The sequence below is a fragment of the Stenella coeruleoalba genome, assembly GCF_951394435.1.
Source record: "Stenella coeruleoalba genome assembly, chromosome: X".
Taxonomy (NCBI): Eukaryota; Metazoa; Chordata; class Mammalia; order Artiodactyla; family Delphinidae; genus Stenella; species Stenella coeruleoalba.
In genome coordinates, this window is record NC_137152.1 from 54327110 (window position 1) to 54353319 (window position 26210).

General features: G+C 47.0%; 3 protein-coding genes across 3 annotated transcripts; all 3 read left to right on the top strand.

The window, feature by feature from the left end:
• The first annotated feature begins 4802 nt into the window (after nucleotides 1-4802).
• On the top strand, nucleotides 4803-8938 carry LOC307180734 (OTU domain-containing protein 6A-like). Its single transcript, XM_079911126.1, has one exon. The coding sequence runs from the start codon at nucleotides 5487-5489 to the stop codon at nucleotides 6360-6362; it is 876 nt and encodes a 291-aa protein (XP_079767252.1). The 5' UTR covers nucleotides 4803-5486; the 3' UTR covers nucleotides 6363-8938.
• Nucleotides 8939-14259: 5321 nt separating this feature from the next.
• LOC307179956 (OTU domain-containing protein 6A-like) lies at nucleotides 14260-15332 on the top strand. Its single transcript, XM_079909845.1, has one exon. It carries the CDS (start codon nucleotides 14425-14427, stop codon nucleotides 15298-15300), a length of 876 nt encoding a protein of 291 aa, XP_079765971.1. The 5' UTR covers nucleotides 14260-14424; the 3' UTR covers nucleotides 15301-15332.
• A 7856-nt stretch (nucleotides 15333-23188) lies between these two features.
• LOC307180374 (OTU domain-containing protein 6A-like) lies at nucleotides 23189-26033 on the top strand. Its single transcript, XM_079910590.1, has one exon. It carries the CDS (start codon nucleotides 23354-23356, stop codon nucleotides 24227-24229), a length of 876 nt encoding a protein of 291 aa, XP_079766716.1. The 5' UTR covers nucleotides 23189-23353; the 3' UTR covers nucleotides 24230-26033.
• Nucleotides 26034-26210: the final 177 nt, after the last annotated feature.

A 26210-nucleotide genomic window follows, 5' to 3' on the forward strand; every position in this document is an offset into this window, starting at 1 on the left:
CCTGAGCAGGGAAAGAGATCTGGCTGGGAAAGTAGGCTTAAGCTGGGGAAGAGGGTGAGGCTGGGGAAGGGGCCTGGATGTGGGAAGGGGCCTGTCTTGGAAAAGGGTCACAGACTTGATAGGGTGGCACAAGCTGAGGATGGGAGACTGGCTGGGCTGGGGGAGATTGGGGGGTGAAAATATCCTGGCAGGGAAAGGTGGCCGGCCCGGGGAGGGGCTCTGGCAGGGGAATGGGGCCTGGGAGGGAAGGAGGCACAGGCTAGGAAAGGAACCTGGTGGCGGGAGACGTACGAATGCTGAGACCGACATAGGCTGGGCATGGGATAATAGGTGGGTTGATGGACCTGGCTGGAAGAGGGGCATTAGCAGGTGGAGAGGGCCTGCTAGGGCAGGGATCCTGCCTGGGAACGAAGGCATGTGTCCTGGCTGAGGGGGAGCACGTGGTTGAGGAAAGGGCCCTAGCTGGGGCCACGGGCTAGGGATGGGGAGAAGGTCTGGCTGAGGAGGGGGAATAAGCTAGGGAAGGGCTTTGGTTGAGGAAGAGGTATACCGGTTGAGGAAAGGTACCTTACTGGGAAGGAGGCCCGCCTGGGAAAATGAGCTTAGACTGGGGGAGAGGCTGTTAGGTCCCTGGGTGAAGAGAACCTGGCTGTGGGGAGGAGTCTGGCTGGGAAAGAGTTCTCAGCTGGGGGCATGTGTGTGTGAAGGGGTGCCGGCAGGGAAACATCACATGGTTGGGGAGGAGACTTTACCGGTGATGGAGAGCTGAGAGAGGAGGATGCGTGGCCAGGGAAGGAGGCACTGGCTATGAAAGGCCAGTGAAGGGGGAACTCCTTGGAAAAGTGGTCCAGCTGAAAAGGGAAAAGGCTGGGCACAAGCACCTGGCTGTCAGAAGGAGGCCCTTTCTGGAGAAGGGGTCCCGTGAGGGCAAGGGAACAAAGGGTTGCAAAGGGGCTTTGCCCGGGGAAGGGTAGCCTGGCTAAGGAGGCTGTCAACAGGGTCTCAGGTCGGGGAACAGGCCCTGGCTGGGTGAGGGGCCTGCGAGCAGAAGGGTCCTGCATGGGGAATAAGACAGGCTGGGGTTGAGGCCTGCCTGGGGAGGGGAGGCTGGCAGCATAGGATGGTAAAGAGGCTGGGCTGTGGCCCAGGGTGGGAAAACTTCCAGACAAGTGGCTAGAGGCTGGAGAGTTGGACACAGGCTGGTAAGATGGCTGGTTTAGAAAGGGGGCCAATCCAAAGAAGGAGGCATAGGCTGAGGAAGAGGCTCTGGCTGGGGAAAGGGGCCTGGCCGGGCAAGGGGACATAGGCTGGGGAAGGAAAACCAAGTTGGATCAGGGAGCCTGGGCACGGGCTGGCGGGGGTGGGTGGGTAACAAGCTGGGGCAGGGGCCTGGGTAGGGTTGCTGCAAAAGAGGATACTGGCTGGGAATGTGACTCCGCTGGGGTGAGGGTCTAGGTGGGTATAGGGGAAGCCTGCCTAGGAGGGGAAGGGAACCAGGCTGGGGAGCTAGCCTTGGCCAGGGAAGGGGGCATAGGTAGCTGGGGAGGCAGGTATAAACGGACAAAGAGAGCCCGGCTGAGAAGAGGGCCTGGCTGGCTTCGAAGCACAGGCAGGTTAAGGGTTTCTGATGGGGGAGGGGCTTATCTGCTGGGGCAGGGTGCATAATGTGGGGAAATGGGACTACCTGGGGAAGGCGGCTTGGCTCCAAGGGGGTATAGAAAACGACAAATAACGTACAAGGGAACTCCCATAAGGTTAACAGCTGATTTCTCAGCAGAAACTCTATAAGCAAGAAGGGAGTGGCATGACATATATAAAGTGATGAAAGGGAAGAACCAACAACCAAGATTATTCTACCCAGCAAGGATCTCATTCAGGTTCGACGGAGAAATCGATAAGCCCCACAACTATTAAGGAAAACAATTTTGTAATTTTAATGCTCCCCCAACAGCAATCTTTTGGCCCAGATGTTTTCACTGAAGAATCCCACCAAACACTGAAAGCATTAACTCTGTTACATAATCTCTTCTAGAAAAACAGAAGAGGAAGGAAGACTTCCAAATTCATTTTATGAAGCTAGTATTACCCTAATATCAAAACCGAACAAAACAGTACTGAAAGAGAAACCTACAGGCAAATATCTCTCATGAAGGTAGATTTTTAAATCCCTAATAAAATCTTAGCAAATAGAATTGAGCGACGTATATAAAGAATTGTAAACCATGACCAAATGGGGTTAATTTCAGGGATGCAAGACTGGTTCAATACTTGACAGTACATCAACGTAATCCACCATATTAATAAGCTAAAGAAGAAAAATCACACAAACAATTCAATTGATACAGAAAAAAATATTTGACAAATTCAATACCCATTCATATTACAAAAAAAAAAGTCTCAGAAAAATAGAGAGGGGAATTTCCTCAACTTGATAAAGATCATCTACCAAGAAAACCCAAAAACACCCTGCAGCTAATTCATACTTAATGTTGAAAGATGAAATGCTTTCCCCCAAGACCCAGAACAAAGCGAGCCTGCCCGCCCTCACCACTCTTATTCAATATAGTGCTAGAAGTTATAATCAGTGCAATAAGGCAAAAAAGGGAAATGAAAGGATACAGACTGGAAATATGAAATAAAACTGTCCCTATTCACAGGCAACATGATTCTCTACATAGAAAATTCCAACGAATCTACCAAAAAGAAATAAAATATAAAACACCTAGAAATAGTAAGTCAGTTGAACAAGGTCATAGAATACAAGATGAACATACAAAAGTCAACTGTATTTCTGTATGCTAGCAATGCACATGTGAACACCAAAATTAAAAACACAATACCATTTACAATCACTCAAAGAATGAAATGCTTAAATGTAAATCTAACAAAATATGTGCAGGACATATATGCTGAAAATTATAAAACATTCATGAAAAAAATCAATGAAAATTTAAATAAATGGAGATACATACCCAGGTGTTCATGGATTGGAAAACTCAACGTAGTAAAGATGTCAATTCTCCTCAAATTAATATATGGCTCTAACACAATTCCTATGAAAATCCCAGAAAGATTTGTTTGTAGATATAGACAAGATTATTCTAAAATTTATATGGAAAGACAAAGAATTAGAATAGCTAAAACAATTTTGAAAAAAGAATAAAATTGAAGGAAAGGGTCTACCTATATTCAAGATTTATTCCATAGTAATCAAGACTATGGTGTTGGAGGAGGGATAGACACATTGATCAATGGAAAAGAATAGAGAATCCAGAAATAGACATACACAAATATGCCTAACTGATTTTTGACAAAGATGCGAAACCAATTCAATGGAGGAAGCATAGCATTTCCAGCAAATGATGCTGGAGGAATTGGACCACCACAGGCAAAAGAATGAACCTTGGCTTAAGCCTCAAACTTTACATGAAAATAAACACAAAACAGATCACAGGTTTCAGCTTAAAACGCAAAACTATAAAACTTTTAGTAAAAAAAAAAAAAAAAGGACAAATTCTTTGGTATCTAGAGTTAGACAAAGAGTTCTTGACACCAAAACCATGACTTAGAGAGGAAAAAATGGATAAATTGGACTTCATCGAAATTTAAAACTTTTGCTCTGAGAGACACCAAGAGATGAAAAGACAAGTTACAATGTGGGAGAAAATACTTGCAAAGCACATATCCAACAAAGAACAAGTATCTAGAATATAGAAAGAAGTCTCAAAACTCAGTGGTAAAAAACAGTCCAGTTATAAAATGGGCAAATGACGTAAAGATTTTACCCAAGAGGATACAGCACAGATGGCAAATGGGCACATGAAAAGATGAACATGATTAGCCACCAGGGAAACACAAATTAAAACCACAGTGAGATGTCACTACACATCTATCAGAATGACTAAAAATAAAAAATTATGACAACACCAAATGCTGGTGAGGATGCAGAGAAACTGGATTCCGCATACACTGCTGGTGAGAATGCACAATGGTACAATCACTCTGGAAAATAGCTTCTTAAAAAACTAAACATACACTTATAATATGACCCAGAAATTGCACTCCTGGGCATTTTTTCCCAGAGAAATGAAGCCCTGTGCTCACACAAAAAACCTGTATATGGGTGTTTATAGCAGGGATTGTAACAACCCCAAACTGGAAATAACCCAGAGGTCCTTCAACAGGTGAATGGTTAAATGAACTACAGTACATCCATATCATGGAATACTACTTAGCAATAAAAACGACTGAAGTTTTGATATATGTAAAAACTTGGACAAATGTCCACTTTCCTCCTTTGTAACAAGGAGGAGGTTGTCTCAAGAGCCTTCCCGTTTGGGAGTTCAAGATACAGATGAGCAGAGTGGGGCAGGATGAGAGCATGTTTGAAAGAGCTTAGGGATTTTATTTTACTTTATTTTATTTTATTTTTTAGAACTTTTAGAGATTCAAAATAATCAGAAGGAAGTGGCTTGATGAAGGTCAACTGTCGTGCTTCATGGGAGCCCATTTTGGAAGCTGGGAACCCAGGAGAAGGGGAGTTTAGGGTAGGTGCATTCTGTTGGCACGAGACGAAGTCTGCTCAGCTGTAGTGAACTTTCAGGTTGTTGCTTTCTCACACTGAGATGGGACAGGGTGGATTTGAGGCCTAAACTGAAAGGATTCTGTGTTCCCAGGAACATAAGGAAATACCTTTGTTCTGATACACAAAATTAAGGGTTCAGGGCTTCCCTGGTGGCACAGTGGTTGAGAGTCCGCCTGCCGATGCAGGGGACACGGGTTCGTGCCCCGGTCCGGGAAGATCCCACGTGCCACGGAGCGGCTGGGCCCGTGGGCCATTGCCACTGAGCCTGCGCGTCCGGAGCCTGTGCTCCGCAACGGGGGAGGCCACGACAGTGAGGGGCCCGCGTACCACACACACACACACAAAATTAAGGGTTCATCAGTCAAGGCAGCTAAAGAACTGGAGAGAGCCACATTACCTCCTGAACACTGGGAACAATGACAAGTCCAGTGTCAGAGCACATTCAGCTGGTGTAACAGTATTTGTCATGTGATTCTCAAGCAGGACCAGTGTCTGCATTGTGTTCAGGCTAGGAAGTGAAGTACGCAGTTCAGAGTCCACGAAAACCTCCACAAGCTCAGTTGCTGCACATAACGCACAAAGGTGGGATTTTACATCCGGGACAGGAACCCCGCTGAAACCGGAAGCACGTATTGCCACGTGGTCTAATGGGAGCATAGGTAGGGTCTCCCAACAGCCAATCCTAGTGCCAGGAGTGTTTAGGAGGCGTAGCCGCGGAGAGACAGCGGCCAATGGCAGAGAGGTCCGTTAATAGAGTGAGGGCAACGGCGGGTGAGGGGAACAGAGTACAGCCGCCAGGGGAGGCTGAGGAGCTCTAGGCAGTTCGGTGGTCAGACTGTTCACGTGAAGTGTAGCGGTACTTCAGCCACCAAACTTCGATTCTCGCCCGCCCTTAAACATCATGGGAGATTCACAGAGTGAGCATCAGCGGATGTTACGACGCCACAGCCGCGAGAAGACAGAGCTGCAGGCCCACATTCAGGGCATGAAGAGCTCGATCCCCAAGAGCGACAAGCAGAGAAGAAAGCAGTTGCTCCTCGATGTGGCTCGCCTCGAGGCCGAGATGGAGCAGAAGCACCAGCAGGAGCTGGAGAAGTTCCAGGAGAGTTTCCCTGATCACAGCAGCCTCGATTCTGTCACTGAAGATCTGGCCAAGCTGGATCTCGAGAACAAGCCTCCTCACCTCTGGAGGGCACAGAGAAAGCACAAAAGAAAGGAGGCCTTCAATAGAGAAAGCCAGGATTGGATGGACAAGGCTGAGAGGGAGCATCTGGCCAGCTTGCGCCATGACGAGGAAATGAAGCTCGGCGCCATCCTGCGGGCCAAGCATCTGGAGGTGAAGGATATCCCGGCCGACGACCACTGCATGTACCGCGCCATCCAAGACCAGCTGGTGTTCTCCGTGACCGTGGGGAGCCTGCGGAGGCGCACCGCCGAGTACATGCGGCAGCATGTCGACGACTTCCTGCCCTTCTTCAGCAACCCCGAAACCGGCGACGCCTGCAGCCGCGACGACTTCTTGAGCTACTGCGACGACATCGTGTTCAGCGCGTCGTGTGGAAGCCAGCTCGAGCTGAGGGCCCTGTCGCACGTCCTGCAGACCCCCATCGAGGTGATCCAGGCCAACTCGCCCGCCGTCGTCATCGGAGAGGAGTACACCAAGAAGCCGCTCACCCTGGTCTGCAAGCAGTACTCCTACAGCAGCGCGGAGCACTACAACTCGGTGAAGCCACTCGACACCGGCTCCGGCGGGAGCGTGGCCCGGCGTCTCATCTAGGCCCGCTGCCGCCATCGCCGTGGCGGCCGCCGTTGGAGCCGAATCTGCCGCCGCCGCGTCTCCTCAGCAGGCTCCGCTTTTTTCCTTCGGTTTTCTCAAGGTTTTGTTTATTCATTTTACTTAGAGCTCACCCCTCTCTCCTCCCCCGCCCCCCCTTCTTCCTCCCTCGCTCTTCTATCCTCCTCGATCGTCCCTGGGTTGCTTCTTTCACGGGGTAGGGGGACCGGAGGCCGGTGACCAGGAAGAGATCTGTACCGTCCTACCCTAGCGGAGTGAGTTTGCCAAGTTCTCACCTTTCTTGCCCTGAAGGGTCTCTGCGCCCCACCCATGAGAACTGGTCACGTTGCAAGTAACTTTGGGGTTCAAAAAATGGCAACTTGGTTTGATGCGTTCTTCACTTGGGGAAAAAAATCAGTTTAGCTCAGAATCTTCCGGTTGCCCCGTGAATGTATTCATTACTTAAAGTTGGAGTTGATGTGAATGAAATGATTTGGGAATGCCTTTTGCTTAGTTCTTTGGGGAAAAAAATGTATCGTGGGCTGTTTGGGGGTTTTGCTTTCCACTTCAACTGGGCTACTCAGGAGACGTCTCAAGTTACAAACAAGACCTCCTCTAGTTTTTTTTTTTTTTTGGCTGCACTGGGTCTTCCTTGCAGTGTGGGGGCTCTAGGCGCGCGGGTTTCAGTAGTTATGGTGTGTGGGCTTAGTAGTTGTGGCTTGCAGGCTCCAGAGCGCAGGCTGAGTAGCTGTGGCTCACAGGCTTAGTTGCTCCGCGGCATGTGGGGTGGGGTCTTCGCTGACCAGGGCTCGAACCTGTGTCCCCGGGATTCTTAACCACTGAGCCACCAGGGAAGCCCTAGTATTTTATTTTGTTTTTTCATAAAACCTTGTATAGTTGCAAATTAATTACAGTTGTTTAGATGTTTCCTGAATTCTAAATAATGTTTGTTAACTTTAGAAGTTAAATGTAAGTGTTAAATGTAGAAAGTAGATTTACCTAAACTGATAGGCTAGATAAGGCTTGCTCTAAGATGTGAAAGATCTCAATTTAATTTCCTTTATTAAATATAAGAAAGGACATGACTTTATTCAAGTAGTTGATTCATTTCATTATATCTGCAATTGATGTGAACTAAGAAGAGGCAAACTGATAGGTAGTTTAACTTGCTGTGAGGGGTGACATCAACTACTAAGTTTCCTTTATTCTCAGACATAAAAGGGTATAACGTTGTTCAAGCAGTTGGTCCACTTTGTTCTATCTACAACTGGTATGAATGTGAAAGATCTGAACTTAGTCGTTTTCCTTAATTCTTAGAGATAAAAAGTATTTAAAGAGAGATTTTTAAAAGTATTAAAGTAGTTGATTCATTTTCTTATATCTGCAACTGGTATGAAGCAAAAAAAAAGTGAGCGATAAACTTTTGTTGATATTTGAGACTTGTTGATATCTTGAATTTGCCAAAAAATGTAAAAGTGAAATGATTTGCAGTAAACAATTAAAAAATTTAACCTTTAGATCCTATATTTCAGTGAGATAACTTAAATTCATTTAAAAATTCTTTGTACACACCAAATGTTCTAAAATGAAATATACAAAGGGGAAAAGGGGAACAGTAGTTTGTTTAAAGAATAAAAGCAGTTTAAAAAAATACCCGGTTTTCCATTTTTGTATAGCTGACTTAGTTCATATAGAGTTTGTATCCCAGGATCGACTTCAGCAAAGGAATCCTGGAGGGTTAGGGAGCAGGAGTGAAGGGGGAGGACACAGTGACAGATGAGGCTTTTGGAAGGAGGAATGGGCCTGCAGTCTTGATGGTGGCCTGGAGTGGAATATCTCCCAGGGAAGGATTTAGGGAGTAACAAGATAGTTGAAGCTATCCTGACTTGATGTTTCACTCAGTGCAAACATCATGAAATGGCTTCAGTTAAGGATGTTCTCACTGCTATGCATGAAAAAGAATTCTCACTTTTCAAAAACTTGCCAGTCCAGGGCTAGTTGCAGGAGGGAAAGAAGTGCCACTGTTTTTTTTTTTCTTGAAGGCAGGGGGTGGGGGGGGAATCTGTTTTCAAAATACAAATATAGAAATCCTGCCAGATAGCTCACTGTGTAAATGTGTGCATCACATACATTTTCAGATAGCCAGCTGGCTGAGAAGAGGAAGTCCCTGAGAAAACTAGGTATTTGGATGCATTGTGAGAAGAGAGCCTTTTATAGGGATGAGAATGCTGGCTGGGGAAGGAAGAATAGGCCAGGAAGGGAGGCATAATCTGTAGAAGGGGGCCTGGCTGCGGAAAAGGGTGAAAACTGGGGAAGGGGTCAGTCTAGGGGGATGAATGGGACGTGGCAGGGGAAAGGGGAACAGGCAGAAGAAGGGGAGACGGCTAGGTAAGGACACCTGTGTGGACTGGGGCACAGGATGAAGAAGGAGGCCAGGCTAGGAAGGGGATCATGGAGTGAGGGCTGCCTATGGAAGGAGGACTTGGCTGGTCAAGGGAAAGAGGCTTAGTTGAGTTAGGAGGCAAAGGATGAGAAAGGAATCCTTGACTGTTCAAGGGGGAAAAGCGTGGGGAATGGCACCTGAGCAGGGAAAGAGATCTGGCTGGGAAAGTAGGCTTAAGCTGGGGAAGAGGGTGAGGCTGGGGAAGGGGCCTGGATGTGGGAAGGGGCCTGTCTTGGAAAAGGGTCACAGACTTGATAGGGTGGCACAAGCTGAGGATGGGAGACTGGCTGGGCTGGGGGAGATTGGGGGGTGAAAATATCCTGGCAGGGAAAGGTGGCCGGCCCGGGGAGGGGCTCTGGCAGGGGAATGGGGCCTGGGAGGGAAGGAGGCACAGGCTAGGAAAGGAACCTGGTGGCGGGAGACGTACGAATGCTGAGACCGACATAGGCTGGGCATGGGATAATAGGTGGGTTGATGGACCTGGCTGGAAGAGGGGCATTAGCAGGTGGAGAGGGCCTGCTAGGGCAGGGATCCTGCCTGGGAACGAAGGCATGTGTCCTGGCTGAGGGGGAGCACGTGGTTGAGGAAAGGGCCCTAGCTGGGGCCACGGGCTAGGGATGGGGAGAAGGTCTGGCTGAGGAGGGGGAATAAGCTAGGGAAGGGCTTTGGTTGAGGAAGAGGTATACCGGTTGAGGAAAGGTACCTTACTGGGAAGGAGGCCCGCCTGGGAAAATGAGCTTAGACTGGGGGAGAGGCTGTTAGGTCCCTGGGTGAAGAGAACCTGGCTGTGGGGAGGAGTCTGGCTGGGAAAGAGTTCTCAGCTGGGGGCATGTGTGTGTGAAGGGGTGCCGGCAGGGAAACATCACATGGTTGGGGAGGAGACTTTACCGGTGATGGAGAGCTGAGAGAGGAGGATGCGTGGCCAGGGAAGGAGGCACTGGCTATGAAAGGCCAGTGAAGGGGGAACTCCTTGGAAAAGTGGTCCAGCTGAAAAGGGAAAAGGCTGGGCACAAGCACCTGGCTGTCAGAAGGAGGCCCTTTCTGGAGAAGGGGTCCCGTGAGGGCAAGGGAACAAAGGGTTGCAAAGGGGCTTTGCCCGGGGAAGGGTAGCCTGGCTAAGGAGGCTGTCAACAGGGTCTCAGGTCGGGGAACAGGCCCTGGCTGGGTGAGGGGCCTGCGAGCAGAAGGGTCCTGCATGGGGAATAAGACAGGCTGGGGTTGAGGCCTGCCTGGGGAGGGGAGGCTGGCAGCATAGGATGGTAAAGAGGCTGGGCTGTGGCCCAGGGTGGGAAAACTTCCAGACAAGTGGCTAGAGGCTGGAGAGTTGGACACAGGCTGGTAAGATGGCTGGTTTAGAAAGGGGGCCAATCCAAAGAAGGAGGCATAGGCTGAGGAAGAGGCTCTGGCTGGGGAAAGGGGCCTGGCCGGGCAAGGGGACATAGGCTGGGGAAGGAAAACCAAGTTGGATCAGGGAGCCTGGGCACGGGCTGGCGGGGGTGGGTGGGTAACAAGCTGGGGCAGGGGCCTGGGTAGGGTTGCTGCAAAAGAGGATACTGGCTGGGAATGTGACTCCGCTGGGGTGAGGGTCTAGGTGGGTATAGGGGAAGCCTGCCTAGGAGGGGAAGGGAACCAGGCTGGGGAGCTAGCCTTGGCCAGGGAAGGGGGCATAGGTAGCTGGGGAGGCAGGTATAAACGGACAAAGAGAGCCCGGCTGAGAAGAGGGCCTGGCTGGCTTCGAAGCACAGGCAGGTTAAGGGTTTCTGATGGGGGAGGGGCTTATCTGCTGGGGCAGGGTGCATAATGTGGGGAAATGGGACTACCTGGGGAAGGCGGCTTGGCTCCAAGGGGGTATAGAAAACGACAAATAACGTACAAGGGAACTCCCATAAGGTTAACAGCTGATTTCTCAGCAGAAACTCTATAAGCAAGAAGGGAGTGGCATGACATATATAAAGTGATGAAAGGGAAGAACCAACAACCAAGATTATTCTACCCAGCAAGGATCTCATTCAGGTTCGACGGAGAAATCGATAAGCCCCACAACTATTAAGGAAAACAATTTTGTAATTTTAATGCTCCCCCAACAGCAATCTTTTGGCCCAGATGTTTTCACTGAAGAATCCCACCAAACACTGAAAGCATTAACTCTGTTACATAATCTCTTCTAGAAAAACAGAAGAGGAAGGAAGACTTCCAAATTCATTTTATGAAGCTAGTATTACCCTAATATCAAAACCGAACAAAACAGTACTGAAAGAGAAACCTACAGGCAAATATCTCTCATGAAGGTAGATTTTTAAATCCCTAATAAAATCTTAGCAAATAGAATTGAGCGACGTATATAAAGAATTGTAAACCATGACCAAATGGGGTTAATTTCAGGGATGCAAGACTGGTTCAATACTTGACAGTACATCAACGTAATCCACCATATTAATAAGCTAAAGAAGAAAAATCACACAAACAATTCAATTGATACAGAAAAAAATATTTGACAAATTCAATACCCATTCATATTACAAAAAAAAAAGTCTCAGAAAAATAGAGAGGGGAATTTCCTCAACTTGATAAAGATCATCTACCAAGAAAACCCAAAAACACCCTGCAGCTAATTCATACTTAATGTTGAAAGATGAAATGCTTTCCCCCAAGACCCAGAACAAAGCGAGCCTGCCCGCCCTCACCACTCTTATTCAATATAGTGCTAGAAGTTATAATCAGTGCAATAAGGCAAAAAAGGGAAATGAAAGGATACAGACTGGAAATATGAAATAAAACTGTCCCTATTCACAGGCAACATGATTCTCTACATAGAAAATTCCAACGAATCTACCAAAAAGAAATAAAATATAAAACACCTAGAAATAGTAAGTCAGTTGAACAAGGTCATAGAATACAAGATGAACATACAAAAGTCAACTGTATTTCTGTATGCTAGCAATGCACATGTGAACACCAAAATTAAAAACACAATACCATTTACAATCACTCAAAGAATGAAATGCTTAAATGTAAATCTAACAAAATATGTGCAGGACATATATGCTGAAAATTATAAAACATTCATGAAAAAAATCAATGAAAATTTAAATAAATGGAGATACATACCCAGGTGTTCATGGATTGGAAAACTCAACGTAGTAAAGATGTCAATTCTCCTCAAATTAATATATGGCTCTAACACAATTCCTATGAAAATCCCAGAAAGATTTGTTTGTAGATATAGACAAGATTATTCTAAAATTTATATGGAAAGACAAAGAATTAGAATAGCTAAAACAATTTTGAAAAAAGAATAAAATTGAAGGAAAGGGTCTACCTATATTCAAGATTTATTCCATAGTAATCAAGACTATGGTGTTGGAGGAGGGATAGACACATTGATCAATGGAAAAGAATAGAGAATCCAGAAATAGACATACACAAATATGCCTAACTGATTTTTGACAAAGATGCGAAACCAATTCAATGGAGGAAGCATAGCATTTCCAGCAAATGATGCTGGAGGAATTGGACCACCACAGGCAAAAGAATGAACCTTGGCTTAAGCCTCAAACTTTACATGAAAATAAACACAAAACAGATCACAGGTTTCAGCTTAAAACGCAAAACTATAAAACTTTTAGTAAAAAAAAAAAAAAAAGGACAAATTCTTTGGTATCTAGAGTTAGACAAAGAGTTCTTGACACCAAAACCATGACTTAGAGAGGAAAAAATGGATAAATTGGACTTCATCGAAATTTAAAACTTTTGCTCTGAGAGACACCAAGAGATGAAAAGACAAGTTACAATGTGGGAGAAAATACTTGCAAAGCACATATCCAACAAAGAACAAGTATCTAGAATATAGAAAGAAGTCTCAAAACTCAGTGGTAAAAAACAGTCCAGTTATAAAATGGGCAAATGACGTAAAGATTTTACCCAAGAGGATACAGCACAGATGGCAAATGGGCACATGAAAAGATGAACATGATTAGCCACCAGGGAAACACAAATTAAAACCACAGTGAGATGTCACTACACATCTATCAGAATGACTAAAAATAAAAAATTATGACAACACCAAATGCTGGTGAGGATGCAGAGAAACTGGATTCCGCATACACTGCTGGTGAGAATGCACAATGGTACAATCACTCTGGAAAATAGCTTCTTAAAAAACTAAACATACACTTATAATATGACCCAGAAATTGCACTCCTGGGCATTTTTTCCCAGAGAAATGAAGCCCTGTGCTCACACAAAAAACCTGTATATGGGTGTTTATAGCAGGGATTGTAACAACCCCAAACTGGAAATAACCCAGAGGTCCTTCAACAGGTGAATGGTTAAATGAACTACAGTACATCCATATCATGGAATACTACTTAGCAATAAAAACGACTGAAGTTTTGATATATGTAAAAACTTGGACAAATGTCCACTTTCCTCCTTTGTAACAAGGAGGAGGTTGTCTCAAGAGCCTTCCCGTTTGGGAGTTCAAGATACAGATGAGCAGAGTGGGGCAGGATGAGAGCATGTTTGAAAGAGCTTAGGGATTTTATTTTACTTTATTTTATTTTATTTTTTAGAACTTTTAGAGATTCAAAATAATCAGAAGGAAGTGGCTTGATGAAGGTCAACTGCCGTGCTTCATGGGAGCCCATTTTGGAAGCTGGGAACCCAGGAGAAGGGGAGTTTAGGGTAGGTGCATTCTGTTGGCACGAGACGAAGTCTGCTCAGCTGTAGTGAACTTTCAGGTTGTTGCTTTCTCACACTGAGATGGGACAGGGTGGATTTGAGGCCTAAACTGAAAGGATTCTGTGTTCCCAGGAACATAAGGAAATATCTTTGTTCTGATACACAAAATTAAGGGTTCAGGGCTTCCCTGGTGGCACAGTGGTTGAGAGTCCGCCTGCCGATGCAGGGGACACGGGTTCGTGCCCCGGTCCGGGAAGATCCCACGTGCCGCAGAGCGGCTGGGCCCGTGGGCCATTGCCACTGAGCCTGCGCGTCCGGAGCCTGTGCTCCGCAACGGGGGAGGCCACGACAGTGAGGGGCCCGCGTACCACACACACACACAAAAAATTAAGGGTTCATCAGTCAAGGCAGCTAAAGAACTGGAGAGAGCCACATTACCTCCTGAACACTGGGAACAATGACAAGTCCAGTGTCAGAGCACATTCAGCTGGTGTAACAGTATTTGTCATGTGATTCTCAAGCAGGACCAGTGTCTGCATTGTGTTCAGGCTAGGAAGTGAAGTACACAGCTCAGAGTCCACGAAAACCTCCACAAGCTCAGTTGCTGCACGTAAGGCACAAAGGCGGGATTTTACATCCGGGACAGGAACCCCGCTAAAACCGGAAGCACGTATTGCCACGTGGTCTAATGGGAGCATAGGTAGGGTCTCCCAACAGCCAATCCTAGTGCCAGGAGTGTTTAGGAGGCGTAGCCGCGGAGAGACAGCGGCCAATGGCAGAGAGGTCCGTTAATAGAGTGAGGGCAACGGCGGGTGAGGGGAACAGAGTACAGCCGCCAGGGGAGGCTGAGGAGCTCTAGGCAGTTCGGTGGTCAGACTGTTCACGTGAAGTGTAGCGGTACTTCAGCCACCAAACTTCGATTCTCGCCCGCCCTTAAACATCATGGGAGATTCACAGAGTGAGCATCAGCGGATGTTACGACGCCACAGCCGCGAGAAGACAGAGCTGCAGGCCCACATTCAGGGCATGAAGAGCTCGATCCCCAAGAGCGACAAGCAGAGAAGAAAGCAGTTGCTCCTCGATGTGGCTCGCCTCGAGGCCGAGATGGAGCAGAAGCACCAGCAGGAGCTGGAGAAGTTCCAGGAGAGTTTCCCTGATCACAGCAGCCTCGATTCTGTCACTGAAGATCTGGCCAAGCTGGATCTCGAGAACAAGCCTCCTCACCTCTGGAGGGCACAGAGAAAGCACAAAAGAAAGGAGGCCTTCAATAGAGAAAGCCAGGATTGGATGGACAAGGCTGAGAGGGAGCATCTGGCCAGCTTGCGCCATGACGAGGAAATGAAGCTCGGCGCCATCCTGCGGGCCAAGCATCTGGAGGTGAAGGATATCCCGGCCGACGACCACTGCATGTACCGCGCCATCCAAGACCAGCTGGTGTTCTCCGTGACCGTGGGGAGCCTGCGGAGGCGCACCGCCGAGTACATGCGGCAGCATGTCGACGACTTCCTGCCCTTCTTCAGCAACCCCGAAACCGGCGACGCCTGCAGCCGCGACGACTTCTTGAGCTACTGCGACGACATCGTGTTCAGCGCGTCGTGTGGAAGCCAGCTCGAGCTGAGGGCCCTGTCGCACGTCCTGCAGACCCCCATCGAGGTGATCCAGGCCAACTCGCCCGCCGTCGTCATCGGAGAGGAGTACACCAAGAAGCCGCTCACCCTGGTCTGCAAGCAGTACTCCTACAGCAGCGCGGAGCACTACAACTCGGTGAAGCCACTCGACACCGGCTCCGGCGGGAGCGTGGCCCGGCGTCTCATCTAGGCCCGCTGCCGCCATCGCCGTGGCGGCCGCCGTTGGAGCCGAATCTGCCGCCGCCGCGGCTCCTCAGCAGGCTCCGCTTTTTTCCTTCGGTTTTCTCAAGGTTTTGTTTATTCATTTTACTTAGAGCTCACCCCTCTCTCCTCCCCCGCCCCCCCTTCTTCCTCCCTCGCTCTTCTATCCTCCTCGATCGTCCCTGGGTTGCTTCTTTCACGGGGTAGGGGGACCGGAGGCCGGTGACCAGGAAGAGATCTGTACCGTCCTACCCTAGCGGAGTGAGTTTGCCAAGTTCTCACCTTTCTTGCCCTGAAGGGTCTCTGCGCCCCACCCATGAGAACTGGTCACGTTGCAAGTAACTTTGGGGTTCAAAAAATGGCAACTTGGTTTGATGCGTTCTTCACTTGGGGAAAAAACTCAGTTTAGCTCAGAATCTTCCGGTTGCCCCGTGAATGTATTCATTACTTAAAGTTGGAGTTGATGTGAATGAAATGATTTGGGAATGCCTTTTGCTTAGTTCTTTGGGGAAAAAAATGTATCGTGGGCTGTTTGGGGGTTTTGCTTTCCACTTCAACTGGGCTACTCAGGAGACGTCTCAAGTTACAAACAAGACCTCCTCTAGTTTTTTTTTTTTTTGGCTGCACTGGGTCTTCCTTGCAGTGTGGGGGCTCTAGGCGCGCGGGTTTCAGTAGTTATGGTGTGTGGGCTTAGTAGTTGTGGCTTGCAGGCTCCAGAGCGCAGGCTGAGTAGCTGTGGCTCACAGGCTTAGTTGCTCCGCGGCATGTGGGGTGGGGTCTTCGCTGACCAGGGCTCGAACCTGTGTCCCCGGGATTCTTAACCACTGAGCCACCAGGGAAGCCCTAGTATTTTATTTTGTTTTTTCATAAAACCTTGTATAGTTGCAAATTAATTACAGTTGTTTAGATGTTTCCTGAATTCTAAATAATGTTTGTTAACTTTAGAAGTTAAATGTAAGTGTTAAATGTAGAAAGTAGATTTACCTAAACTGATAGGCTAGATAAGGCTTGCTCTAAGATGTGAAAGATCTCAATTTAATTTCCTTTATTAAATATAAGAAAGGACATGACTTTATTCAAGTAGTTGATTCATTTCATTATATCTGCAATTGATGTGAACTAAGAAGAGGCAAACTGATAGGTAGTTTAACTTGCTGTGAGGGGTGACATCAACTACTAAGTTTCCTTTATTCTCAGACATAAAAGGGTATAACGTTGTTCAAGCAGTTGGTCCACTTTGTTCTATCTACAACTGGTATGAATGTGAAAGATCTGAACTTAGTCGTTTTCCTTAATTCTTAGAGATAAAAAGTATTTAAAGAGAGATTTTTAAAAGTATTAAAGTAGTTGATTCATTTTCTTATATCTGCAACTGGTATGAAGCAAAAAAAAAGTGAGCGATAAACTTTTGTTGATATTTGAGACTTGTTGATATCTTGAATTTGCCAAAAAATGTAAAAGTGAAATGATTTGCAGTAAACAATTAAAAAATTTAACCTTTAGATCCTATATTTCAGTGAGATAACTTAAATTCATTTAAAAATTCTTTGTACACACCAAATATTCTAAAATGAAATATACAAAGGGGAAAAGGGGAACAGTAGTTTGTTTAAAGAATAAAAGCAGTTTAAAAAAATACCCGGTTTTCCATTTTTGTATAGCTGACTTAGTTCATATAGAGTTTGTATCCCAGGATCGACTTCAGCAAAGGAATCCTGGAGGGTTAGGGAGCAGGAGTGAAGGGGGAGGACACAGTGACAGATGAGGCTTTTGGAAGGAGGAATGGGCCTGCAGTCTTGATGGTGGCCTGGAGTGGAATATCTCCCAGGGAAGGATTTAGGGAGTAACAAGATAGTTGAAGCTATCCTGACTTGATGTTTCACTCAGTGCAAACATCATGAAATGGCTTCAGTTAAGGATGTTCTCACTGCTATGCATGAAAAAGAATTCTCACTTTCAAAAACTTGCCAGTCCAGGGCTAGTTGCAGGAGGGAAAGAAGTGCCACTGTTTTTTTTTTTTCTTGAAGGCAGGGGGTGCGGGGGGGGAATCTGTTTTCAAAATACAAATATAGAAATCCTGCCAGATAGCTCACTGTGTAAATGTGTGCATCACATACATTTTCAGATAGCCAGCTGGCTGAGAAGAGGAAGTCCCTGAGAAAACTAGGTATTTGGATGCATTGTGAGAAGAGAGCCTTTTATAGGGATGAGAATGCTGGCTGGGGAAGGAAGAATAGGCCAGGAAGGGAGGCATAATCTGTAGAAGGGGGCCTGGCTGGGAAAAAGGGTGAAAATTGGGGAAGGGGTCAGTCTAGGGGGATGAATGGGACGTGGCAGGGGAAAGGGGAACAGGCAGAAGAAGGGGAGATGGCTAGGTAAGGACACCTTGTGGACTGGGGCACAGGGTGAAGAAGGAGGCCAGGCTAGGAAGGAGATAATGGAGAGAGGGCTGCCTATGGAAGGAGGACTTGGCTGGTCAAGGGAAAGAGGCTTAGTTGAGTTAGGAGGCAAAGGATGAGAAAGGAATCCTTGACTGTTCAAGGGGGAAAAGCCTGGGGAATGGCACCTGAGCAGGGAAAGAGATCTGGCTGGGAAAGTAGGCTTAAGCTGGGGAAGAGGGTGAGGCTGGGGAAGGGGCCCGGATGTGGGAAGGGGCCTGTCTTGGAAAAGGTGCACAGACTTGATAGGGTGGCACAAGCTGAGGATGGGAGACTGGCTGGGCTGGGGCAGATTGGGGGGTGAAAATATCCTGGCAGGGAAAGGTGGCCTGCCCGGGGAGGGGCTCTGGCAGGGGAATGGGGCCTGGGAGGGAGGCACAGGCTAGGAAAGGAACCTGGTGGCGGGAGACGTACGAATGCTGAGACCGACATAGGCTGGGCATGGGATAATAGGTGGGTTGATGGACCTGGCTGGAAGAGGGGCATTAGCAGGTGGAGAGGGCCTGCTAGGGCAGGGATCCTGCCTGGGAACGAAGGCGTGTGTCCTGGCTGAGGGAGGGCACATGGTTGAGGAAAGGGACCTAGCTGGGGCCACAGGCTAGGGATGGGGAGAAGGTCTGGCTGAGGAGGGGGAATAAGCTAGGGAAGGGGTTTGGTTGAGGAAGAGGTATACCGGTTGAGGAAAGGTACCTTACTGGGAAGGAGGCCCGCCTGGGAAAATGAGCTTAGACTGGGGGAGAGGCTGTTAGGTCCCTGGGTGAAGAGAACCTGGCTGTGGGGAGGAGTCTGGCTGGGAAAGAGTTCTCAGCTGGGGGCATGTGTGTGTGAAGGGGTGCCGGCAGGGAAACATCACATGGTTGGGGAGGAGACTTTACCGGTGATGGAGAGCTGAGAGAGGAGGATGCGTGGCCAGGGAAGGAGGCACTGGCTATGAAAGGCCAGTGAAGGGGGAACTCCTTGGAAAAGTGGTCCAGCTGAAAAGGGAAAAGGCTGGGCACAAGCACTTGGCTGTCAGAAGGAGGCCCTTTCTGGAGAAGGGGTCCCGTGAGGGCAAGGGAACAAAGGGTTGCAAAGGGGCTTTGCCCGGGGAAGGGTAGCCTGGCTAAGGAGGCTGTCAACAGGGTCTCAGGTCGGGGAACAGGCCCTGGCTGGGTGAGGGGCCTGCGAGCAGAAGGGTCCTGCATGGGGAATAAGACAGGCTGGGGTTGAGGCCTGCCTGGGGAGGGGAGGCTGACAGCATAGGATGGTAAAGAGGCTGGGCTGTGGCCCAGGGTGAGAAAACTTCCAGACAAGTGGCTAGAGGCTGGAGAGTTGGACACAGGCTGGTAAGATGGCTGGTTTAGAAAGGGGGCCAATCCAAAGAAGGAGGCATAGGCTGAGGAAGAGGCTCTGGCTGGGGAAAGGGGCCTGGCCGGGCAAGGGGACATAGGCTGGGGAAGGAAAACCAAGTTGGGTCAGGGAGCCTGGGCACGGGCTGGCGGGGGTGGGTGGGTAACAAGCTGGGGCAGGGGCCTGGGTAGGGTTGCTGCAAAAGAGGATACTGGCTGGGAATGTGACTCCGCTGGGGTGAGGGTCTAGGTGGGTATAGGGGAAGCCTGCCTAGGAGGGGAAGGGAACCAGGCTGGGGAGCTAGCCTTGGCCAGGGAAGGGGGCATAGGTAGCTGGGGAGGCAGGTATAAACGGACAAAGAGAGCCCGGCTGAGAAGAGGGCCTGCCTGGCTTCAAAGCACAGGCAGGTTAAGGGCTTCTGATGGGGGATGGGCTTATCTGCTGGGGCAGGGTGTGTAATGTGGGGAAATGGGACTACCTGGGGAAGGGGGCTTGGCTCCAAGGGGGTATAGAAAACGACAAATAACGTACAAGGGAACTCCCATAAGGTTAACAGCTGATTTCTCAGCAGAAACTCTATAAGCAAGAAGGGAGTGGCATGACATATATAAAGTGATGAAAGGGAAGAACCAACAACCAAGATTATTCTACCCAGCAAGGATCTCATTCAGGTTCGATGGAGAAATCGATTAGCCCCACAACTATTAAGGAAAACAATTTTGTAATTTTAATGCTCCCCCAACAGCAATCTTTTGGCCCAGATGTTTTCACTGAAGAATCCCACCAAACACTGAAAGAATTAACTCTGTTACATAATCTCTTCTAGAAAAACAGAAGAGGAAGGAAGACTTCCAAATTCATTTTATGAAGCTAGTATTACCCTAATATCAAAACCGAACAAAACAGCACTGAAAGAGAAACCTACAGGCAAATATCTCTCATGAAGGTAGATTTTTAAATCCCTAATAAAATCTTAGCAAATAGAATTGAGCGACGTATATAAAGAATTGTAAACCATGACCAAATGGGGTTAATTTCAGGGATGCAAGACTGGTTCAATACTTGACAGTACATCAACGTAATCCACCATATTAATAAGCTAAAGAAGAAAAATCACACAAACAATTCAATTGATACAGAAAAAAATATTTGACAAATTCAATACCCATTCATATTACAAAAAAAAAAGTCTCAGAAAAATAGAGAGGGAAATTTCCTCAACTTGATAAAGATCATCTACCAAGAAACCCCAAAAAACCCTGCAGCTAATTCATACTTAATGTTGAAAGATGAAATGCTTTCCCCCAAGACCCAGAACAAAGCGAGCCTGCCCGCCCTCACCACTCTTATTCAATATAGTGCTAGAAGTTATAATCAGTGCAATAAGGCAAAAAAGGGAAATGAAAGGATACAGACTGGAAATATGAAATAAAACTGTCCCTATTCACAGGCAACATGATTCTCTACATAGAAAATTCCAACGAATCTACCAAAAAGAAATAAAATATAAAACACCTAGAAATAGTAAGTCAGTTGAACAAGGTCATAGAATACAAGATGAACATACAAAAGTCAACTGTATTTCTGTATGCTAGCAATGCACATGTGAACACCAAAATTAAAAACACAATACCATTTACAATCACTCAGAGAATGAAATGCTTAAATGTAAATCTAACAAAATATGTGCAGGACATATATGCTGAAAATTATAAAACATTCATGAAAAAAATCAATGAAAATTTAAATAAATGGAGATACATACCCAGGTGTTCATGGATTGGAAAACTCAACGTAGTAAAGATGTCAATTCTCCTCAAATTAATATATGGCTCTAACACAATTCCTATGAAAATCCCAGAAAGATTTGTTTGTAGATATAGACAAGATTATTCTAAAATTTATATGGAAAGACAAAGAATTAGAATAGCTAAAACAATTTTGAAAAAAGAATAAAATTGAAGGAAAGGGTCTACCTATATTCAAGATTTATTCCATAGTAATCAAGACTATGGTGTTGGAGGAGGGATAGACACATTGATCAATGGGAAAGAATAGAGAATCCAGAAATAGACATACACAAACATGCCTAACTGATTTTTGACAAAGATGCGAAACCAATTCAATGGAGGAAGCATAGCATTTCCAGCAAATGATGCTGGAGGAATTGGACCACCACAGGCAAAAGAATGAACCTTGGCTTAAGCCTCAAACTTTACATGAAAATAAACACAAAACAGATCACAGGTTTCAACTTAAAACGCAAAACTATAAAACTTTTAGTAAAAAAAAAAAAGGACAAATTCTTTGGTATCTAGAGATAGACAAAGAGTTCTTGACACCAAAACCATGACTTAGAGAGGAAAAAATGGATAAATTGGACTTCATCGAAATTTAAAACTTTTGCTCTGAGAGACACCAAGAGATGAAAAGACAAGTTACAATGTGGGAGAAAATACTTGCAAAGCACATATCCAACAAAGAACAAGTATCTAGAATATAGAAAGAAGTCTCAAAACTCAGTGGTAAAAAACAGTCCAGTTATAAAATGGGCAAATGACGTAAAGATTTTACCCAAGAGGATACAGCACAGATGGCAAATGGGCACATGAAAAGATGAACATGATTAGCCACCAGGGAAACACAAATTAAAACCACAGTGAGATGTCACTACACATCTATCAGAATGACTAAAAATAAAAAATTATGACAACACCAAATGCTGGTGAGGATGCAGAGAAACTGGATTCCGCATACACTGCTGGTGAGAATGCACAATGGTACAATCACTCTGGAAAATAGCTTCTTAAAAAACTAAACATACACTTATAATATGACCCAGAAATTGCACTCCTGGGCATTTTTTCCCAGAGAAATGAAGCCCTGTGCTCACACAAAAAACCTGTATATGGGTGTTTATAGCAGGGATTGTAACAACCCCAAACTGGAAATAACCCAGAGGTCCTTCAACAGGTGAATGGTTAAATGAACTACAGTACATCCATATCATGGAATACTACTTAGCAATAAAAACGACTGAAGTTTTGATATATGTAAAAACTTGGACAAATGTCCACTTTCCTCCTTTGTAACAAGGAGGAGGTTGTCTCAAGAGCCTTCCCGTTTGGGAGTTCAAGATACAGATGAGCAGAGTGGGGCAGGATGAGAGCATGTTTGAAAGAGCTTAGGGATTTTATTTTACTTTATTTTATTTTATTTTTTAGAACTTTTAGAGATTCAAAATAATCAGAAGGAAGTGGCTTGATGAAGGTCAACTGCCGTGCTTCATGGGAGCCCATTTTGGAAGCTGGGAACCCAGGAGAAGGGGAGTTTAGGGTAGGTGCATTCTGTTGGCACGAGACGAAGTCTGCTCAGCTGTAGTGAACTTTCAGGTTGTTGCTTTCTCACACTGAGATGGGACAGGGTGGATTTGAGGCCTAAACTGAAAGGATTCTGTGTTCCCAGGAACATAAGGAAATATCTTTGTTCTGATACACAAAATTAAGGGTTCAGGGCTTCCCTGGTGGCACAGTGGTTGAGAGTCCGCCTGCCGATGCAGGGGACACGGGTTCGTGCCCCGGTCCGGGAAGATCCCACGTGCCGCAGAGCGGCTGGGCCCGTGGGCCATTGCCACTGAGCCTGCGCGTCCGGAGCCTGTGCTCCGCAACGGGGGAGGCCACGACAGTGAGGGGCCCGCGTACCACACACACACACAAAAAATTAAGGGTTCATCAGTCAAGGCAGCTAAAGAACTGGAGAGAGCCACATTACCTCCTGAACACTGGGAACAATGACAAGTCCAGTGTCAGAGCACATTCAGCTGGTGTAACAGTATTTGTCATGTGATTCTCAAGCAGGACCAGTGTCTGCATTGTGTTCAGGCTAGGAAGTGAAGTACACAGCTCAGAGTCCACGAAAACCTCCACAAGCTCAGTTGCTGCACGTAAGGCACAAAGGCGGGATTTTACATCCGGGACAGGAACCCCGCTAAAACCGGAAGCACGTATTGCCACGTGGTCTAATGGGAGCATAGGTAGGGTCTCCCAACAGCCAATCCTAGTGCCAGGAGTGTTTAGGAGGCGTAGCCGCGGAGAGACAGCGGCCAATGGCAGAGAGGTCCGTTAATAGAGTGAGGGCAACGGCGGGTGAGGGGAACAGAGTACAGCCGCCAGGGGAGGCTGAGGAGCTCTAGGCAGTTCGGTGGTCAGACTGTTCACGTGAAGTGTAGCGGTACTTCAGCCACCAAACTTCGATTCTCGCCCGCCCTTAAACATCATGGGAGATTCACAGAGTGAGCATCAGCGGATGTTACGACGCCACAGCCGCGAGAAGACAGAGCTGCAGGCCCACATTCAGGGCATGAAGAGCTCGATCCCCAAGAGCGACAAGCAGAGAAGAAAGCAGTTGCTCCTCGATGTGGCTCGCCTCGAGGCCGAGATGGAGCAGAAGCACCAGCAGGAGCTGGAGAAGTTCCAGGAGAGTTTCCCTGATCACAGCAGCCTCGATTCTGTCACTGAAGATCTGGCCAAGCTGGATCTCGAGAACAAGCCTCCTCACCTCTGGAGGGCACAGAGAAAGCACAAAAGAAAGGAGGCCTTCAATAGAGAAAGCCAGGATTGGATGGACAAGGCTGAGAGGGAGCATCTGGCCAGCTTGCGCCATGACGAGGAAATGAAGCTCGGCGCCATCCTGCGGGCCAAGCATCTGGAGGTGAAGGATATCCCGGCCGACGACCACTGCATGTACCGCGCCATCCAAGACCAGCTGGTGTTCTCCGTGACCGTGGGGAGCCTGCGGAGGCGCACCGCCGAGTACATGCGGCAGCATGTCGACGACTTCCTGCCCTTCTTCAGCAACCCCGAAACCGGCGACGCCTGCAGCCGCGACGACTTCTTGAGCTACTGCGACGACATCGTGTTCAGCGCGTCGTGTGGAAGCCAGCTCGAGCTGAGGGCCCTGTCGCACGTCCTGCAGACCCCCATCGAGGTGATCCAGGCCAACTCGCCCGCCGTCGTCATCGGAGAGGAGTACACCAAGAAGCCGCTCACCCTGGTCTGCAAGCAGTACTCCTACAGCAGCGCGGAGCACTACAACTCGGTGAAGCCACTCGACACCGGCTCCGGCGGGAGCGTGGCCCGGCGTCTCATCTAGGCCCGCTGCCGCCATCGCCGTGGCGGCCGCCGTTGGAGCCGAATCTGCCGCCGCCGCGTCTCCTCAGCAGGCTCCGCTTTTTTCCTTCGGTTTTCTCAAGGTTTTGTTTATTCATTTTACTTAGAGCTCACCCCTCTCTCCTCCCCCGCCCCCCCTTCTTCCTCCCTCGCTCTTCTATCCTCCTCGATCGTCCCTGGGTTGCTTCTTTCACGGGGTAGGGGGACCGGAGGCCGGTGACCAGGAAGAGATCTGTACCGTCCTACCCTAGCGGAGTGAGTTTGCCAAGTTCTCACCTTTCTTGCCCTGAAGGGTCTCTGCGCCCCACCCAAGAGAACTGGTCACGTTGCAAGTAACTTTGGGGTTCAAAAAATGGCAACTTGGTTTGATGCGTTCTTCACTTGGGGAAAAAAATCAGTTTAGCTCAGAATCTTCCGGTTGCCCCGTGAATGTATTCATTACTTAAAGTTGGAGTTGATGTGAATGAAATGATTTGGGAATGCCTTTTGCTTAGTTCTTTGGGGAAAAAAATGTATCGTGGGCTGTTTGGGGGTTTTGCTTTCCACTTCAACTGGGCTACTCAGGAGACGTCTCAAGTTACAAACAAGACCTCCTCTAGTTTTTTTTTTTTTTGGCTGCACTGGGTCTTCCTTGCAGTGTGGGGGCTCTAGGCGCGCGGGTTTCAGTAGTTATGGTGTGTGGGCTTAGTAGTTGTGGCTTGCAGGCTCCAGAGCGCAGGCTGAGTAGCTGTGGCTCACAGGCTTAGTTGCTCCGCGGCATGTGGGGTGGGGTCTTCGCTGACCAGGGCTCGAACCTGTGTCCCCGGGATTCTTAACCACTGAGCCACCAGGGAAGCCCTAGTATTTTATTTTGTTTTTTCATAAAACCTTGTATAGTTGCAAATTAATTACAGTTGTTTAGATGTTTCCTGAATTCTAAATAATGTTTGTTAACTTTAGAAGTTAAATGTAAGTGTTAAATGTAGAAAGTAGATTTACCTAAACTGATAGGCTAGATAAGGCTTGCTCTAAGATGTGAAAGATCTCAATTTAATTTCCTTTATTAAATATAAGAAAGGACATGACTTTATTCAAGTAGTTGATTCATTTCATTATATCTGCAATTGATGTGAACTAAGAAGAGGCAAACTGATAGGTAGTTTAACTTGCTGTGAGGGGTGACATCAACTACTAAGTTTCCTTTATTCTCAGACATAAAAGGGTATAACGTTGTTCAAGCAGTTGGTCCACTTTGTTCTATCTACAACTGGTATGAATGTGAAAGATCTGAACTTAGTCGTTTTCCTTAATTCTTAGAGATAAAAAGTATTTAAAGAGAGATTTTTAAAAGTATTAAAGTAGTTGATTCATTTTCTTATATCTGCAACTGGTATGAAGCAAAAAAAAAGTGAGCGATAAACTTTTGTTGATATTTGAGACTTGTTGATATCTTGAATTTGCCAAAAAATGTAAAAGTGAAATGATTTGCAGTAAACAATTAAAAAATTTAACCTTTAGATCCTATATTTCAGTGAGATAACTTAAATTCATTTAAAAATTCTTTGTACACACCAAATGTTCTAAAATGAAATATACAAAGGGGAAAAGGGGAACAGTAGTTTGTTTAAAGAATAAAAGCAGTTTAAAAAAATACCCGGTTTTCCATTTTTGTATAGCTGACTTAGTTCATATAGAGTTTGTATCCCAGGATCGACTTCAGCAAAGGAATCCTGGAGGGTTAGGGAGCAGGAGTGAAGGGGGAGGACACAGTGACAGATGAGGCTTTTGGAAGGAGGAATGGGCCTGCAGTCTTGATGGTGGCCTGGAGTGGAATATCTCCCAGGGAAGGATTTAGGGAGTAACAAGATAGTTGAAGCTATCCTGACTTGATGTTTCACTCAGTGCAAACATCATGAAATGGCTTCAGTTAAGGATGTTCTCACTGCTATGCATGAAAAAGAATTCTCACTTTTCAAAAACTTGCC

Excerpts from the sequence above, each read along its gene's own strand:
- LOC307180734 (XM_079911126.1), top strand. The coding sequence starts at position 5,487 with ATGGGAGATTCACAGAGTGAGCATCAGCGGATGTTACGACGCCACAGC.
- LOC307179956 (XM_079909845.1), top strand. The coding sequence starts at position 14,425 with ATGGGAGATTCACAGAGTGAGCATCAGCGGATGTTACGACGCCACAGC.
- LOC307180374 (XM_079910590.1), top strand. The coding sequence starts at position 23,354 with ATGGGAGATTCACAGAGTGAGCATCAGCGGATGTTACGACGCCACAGC.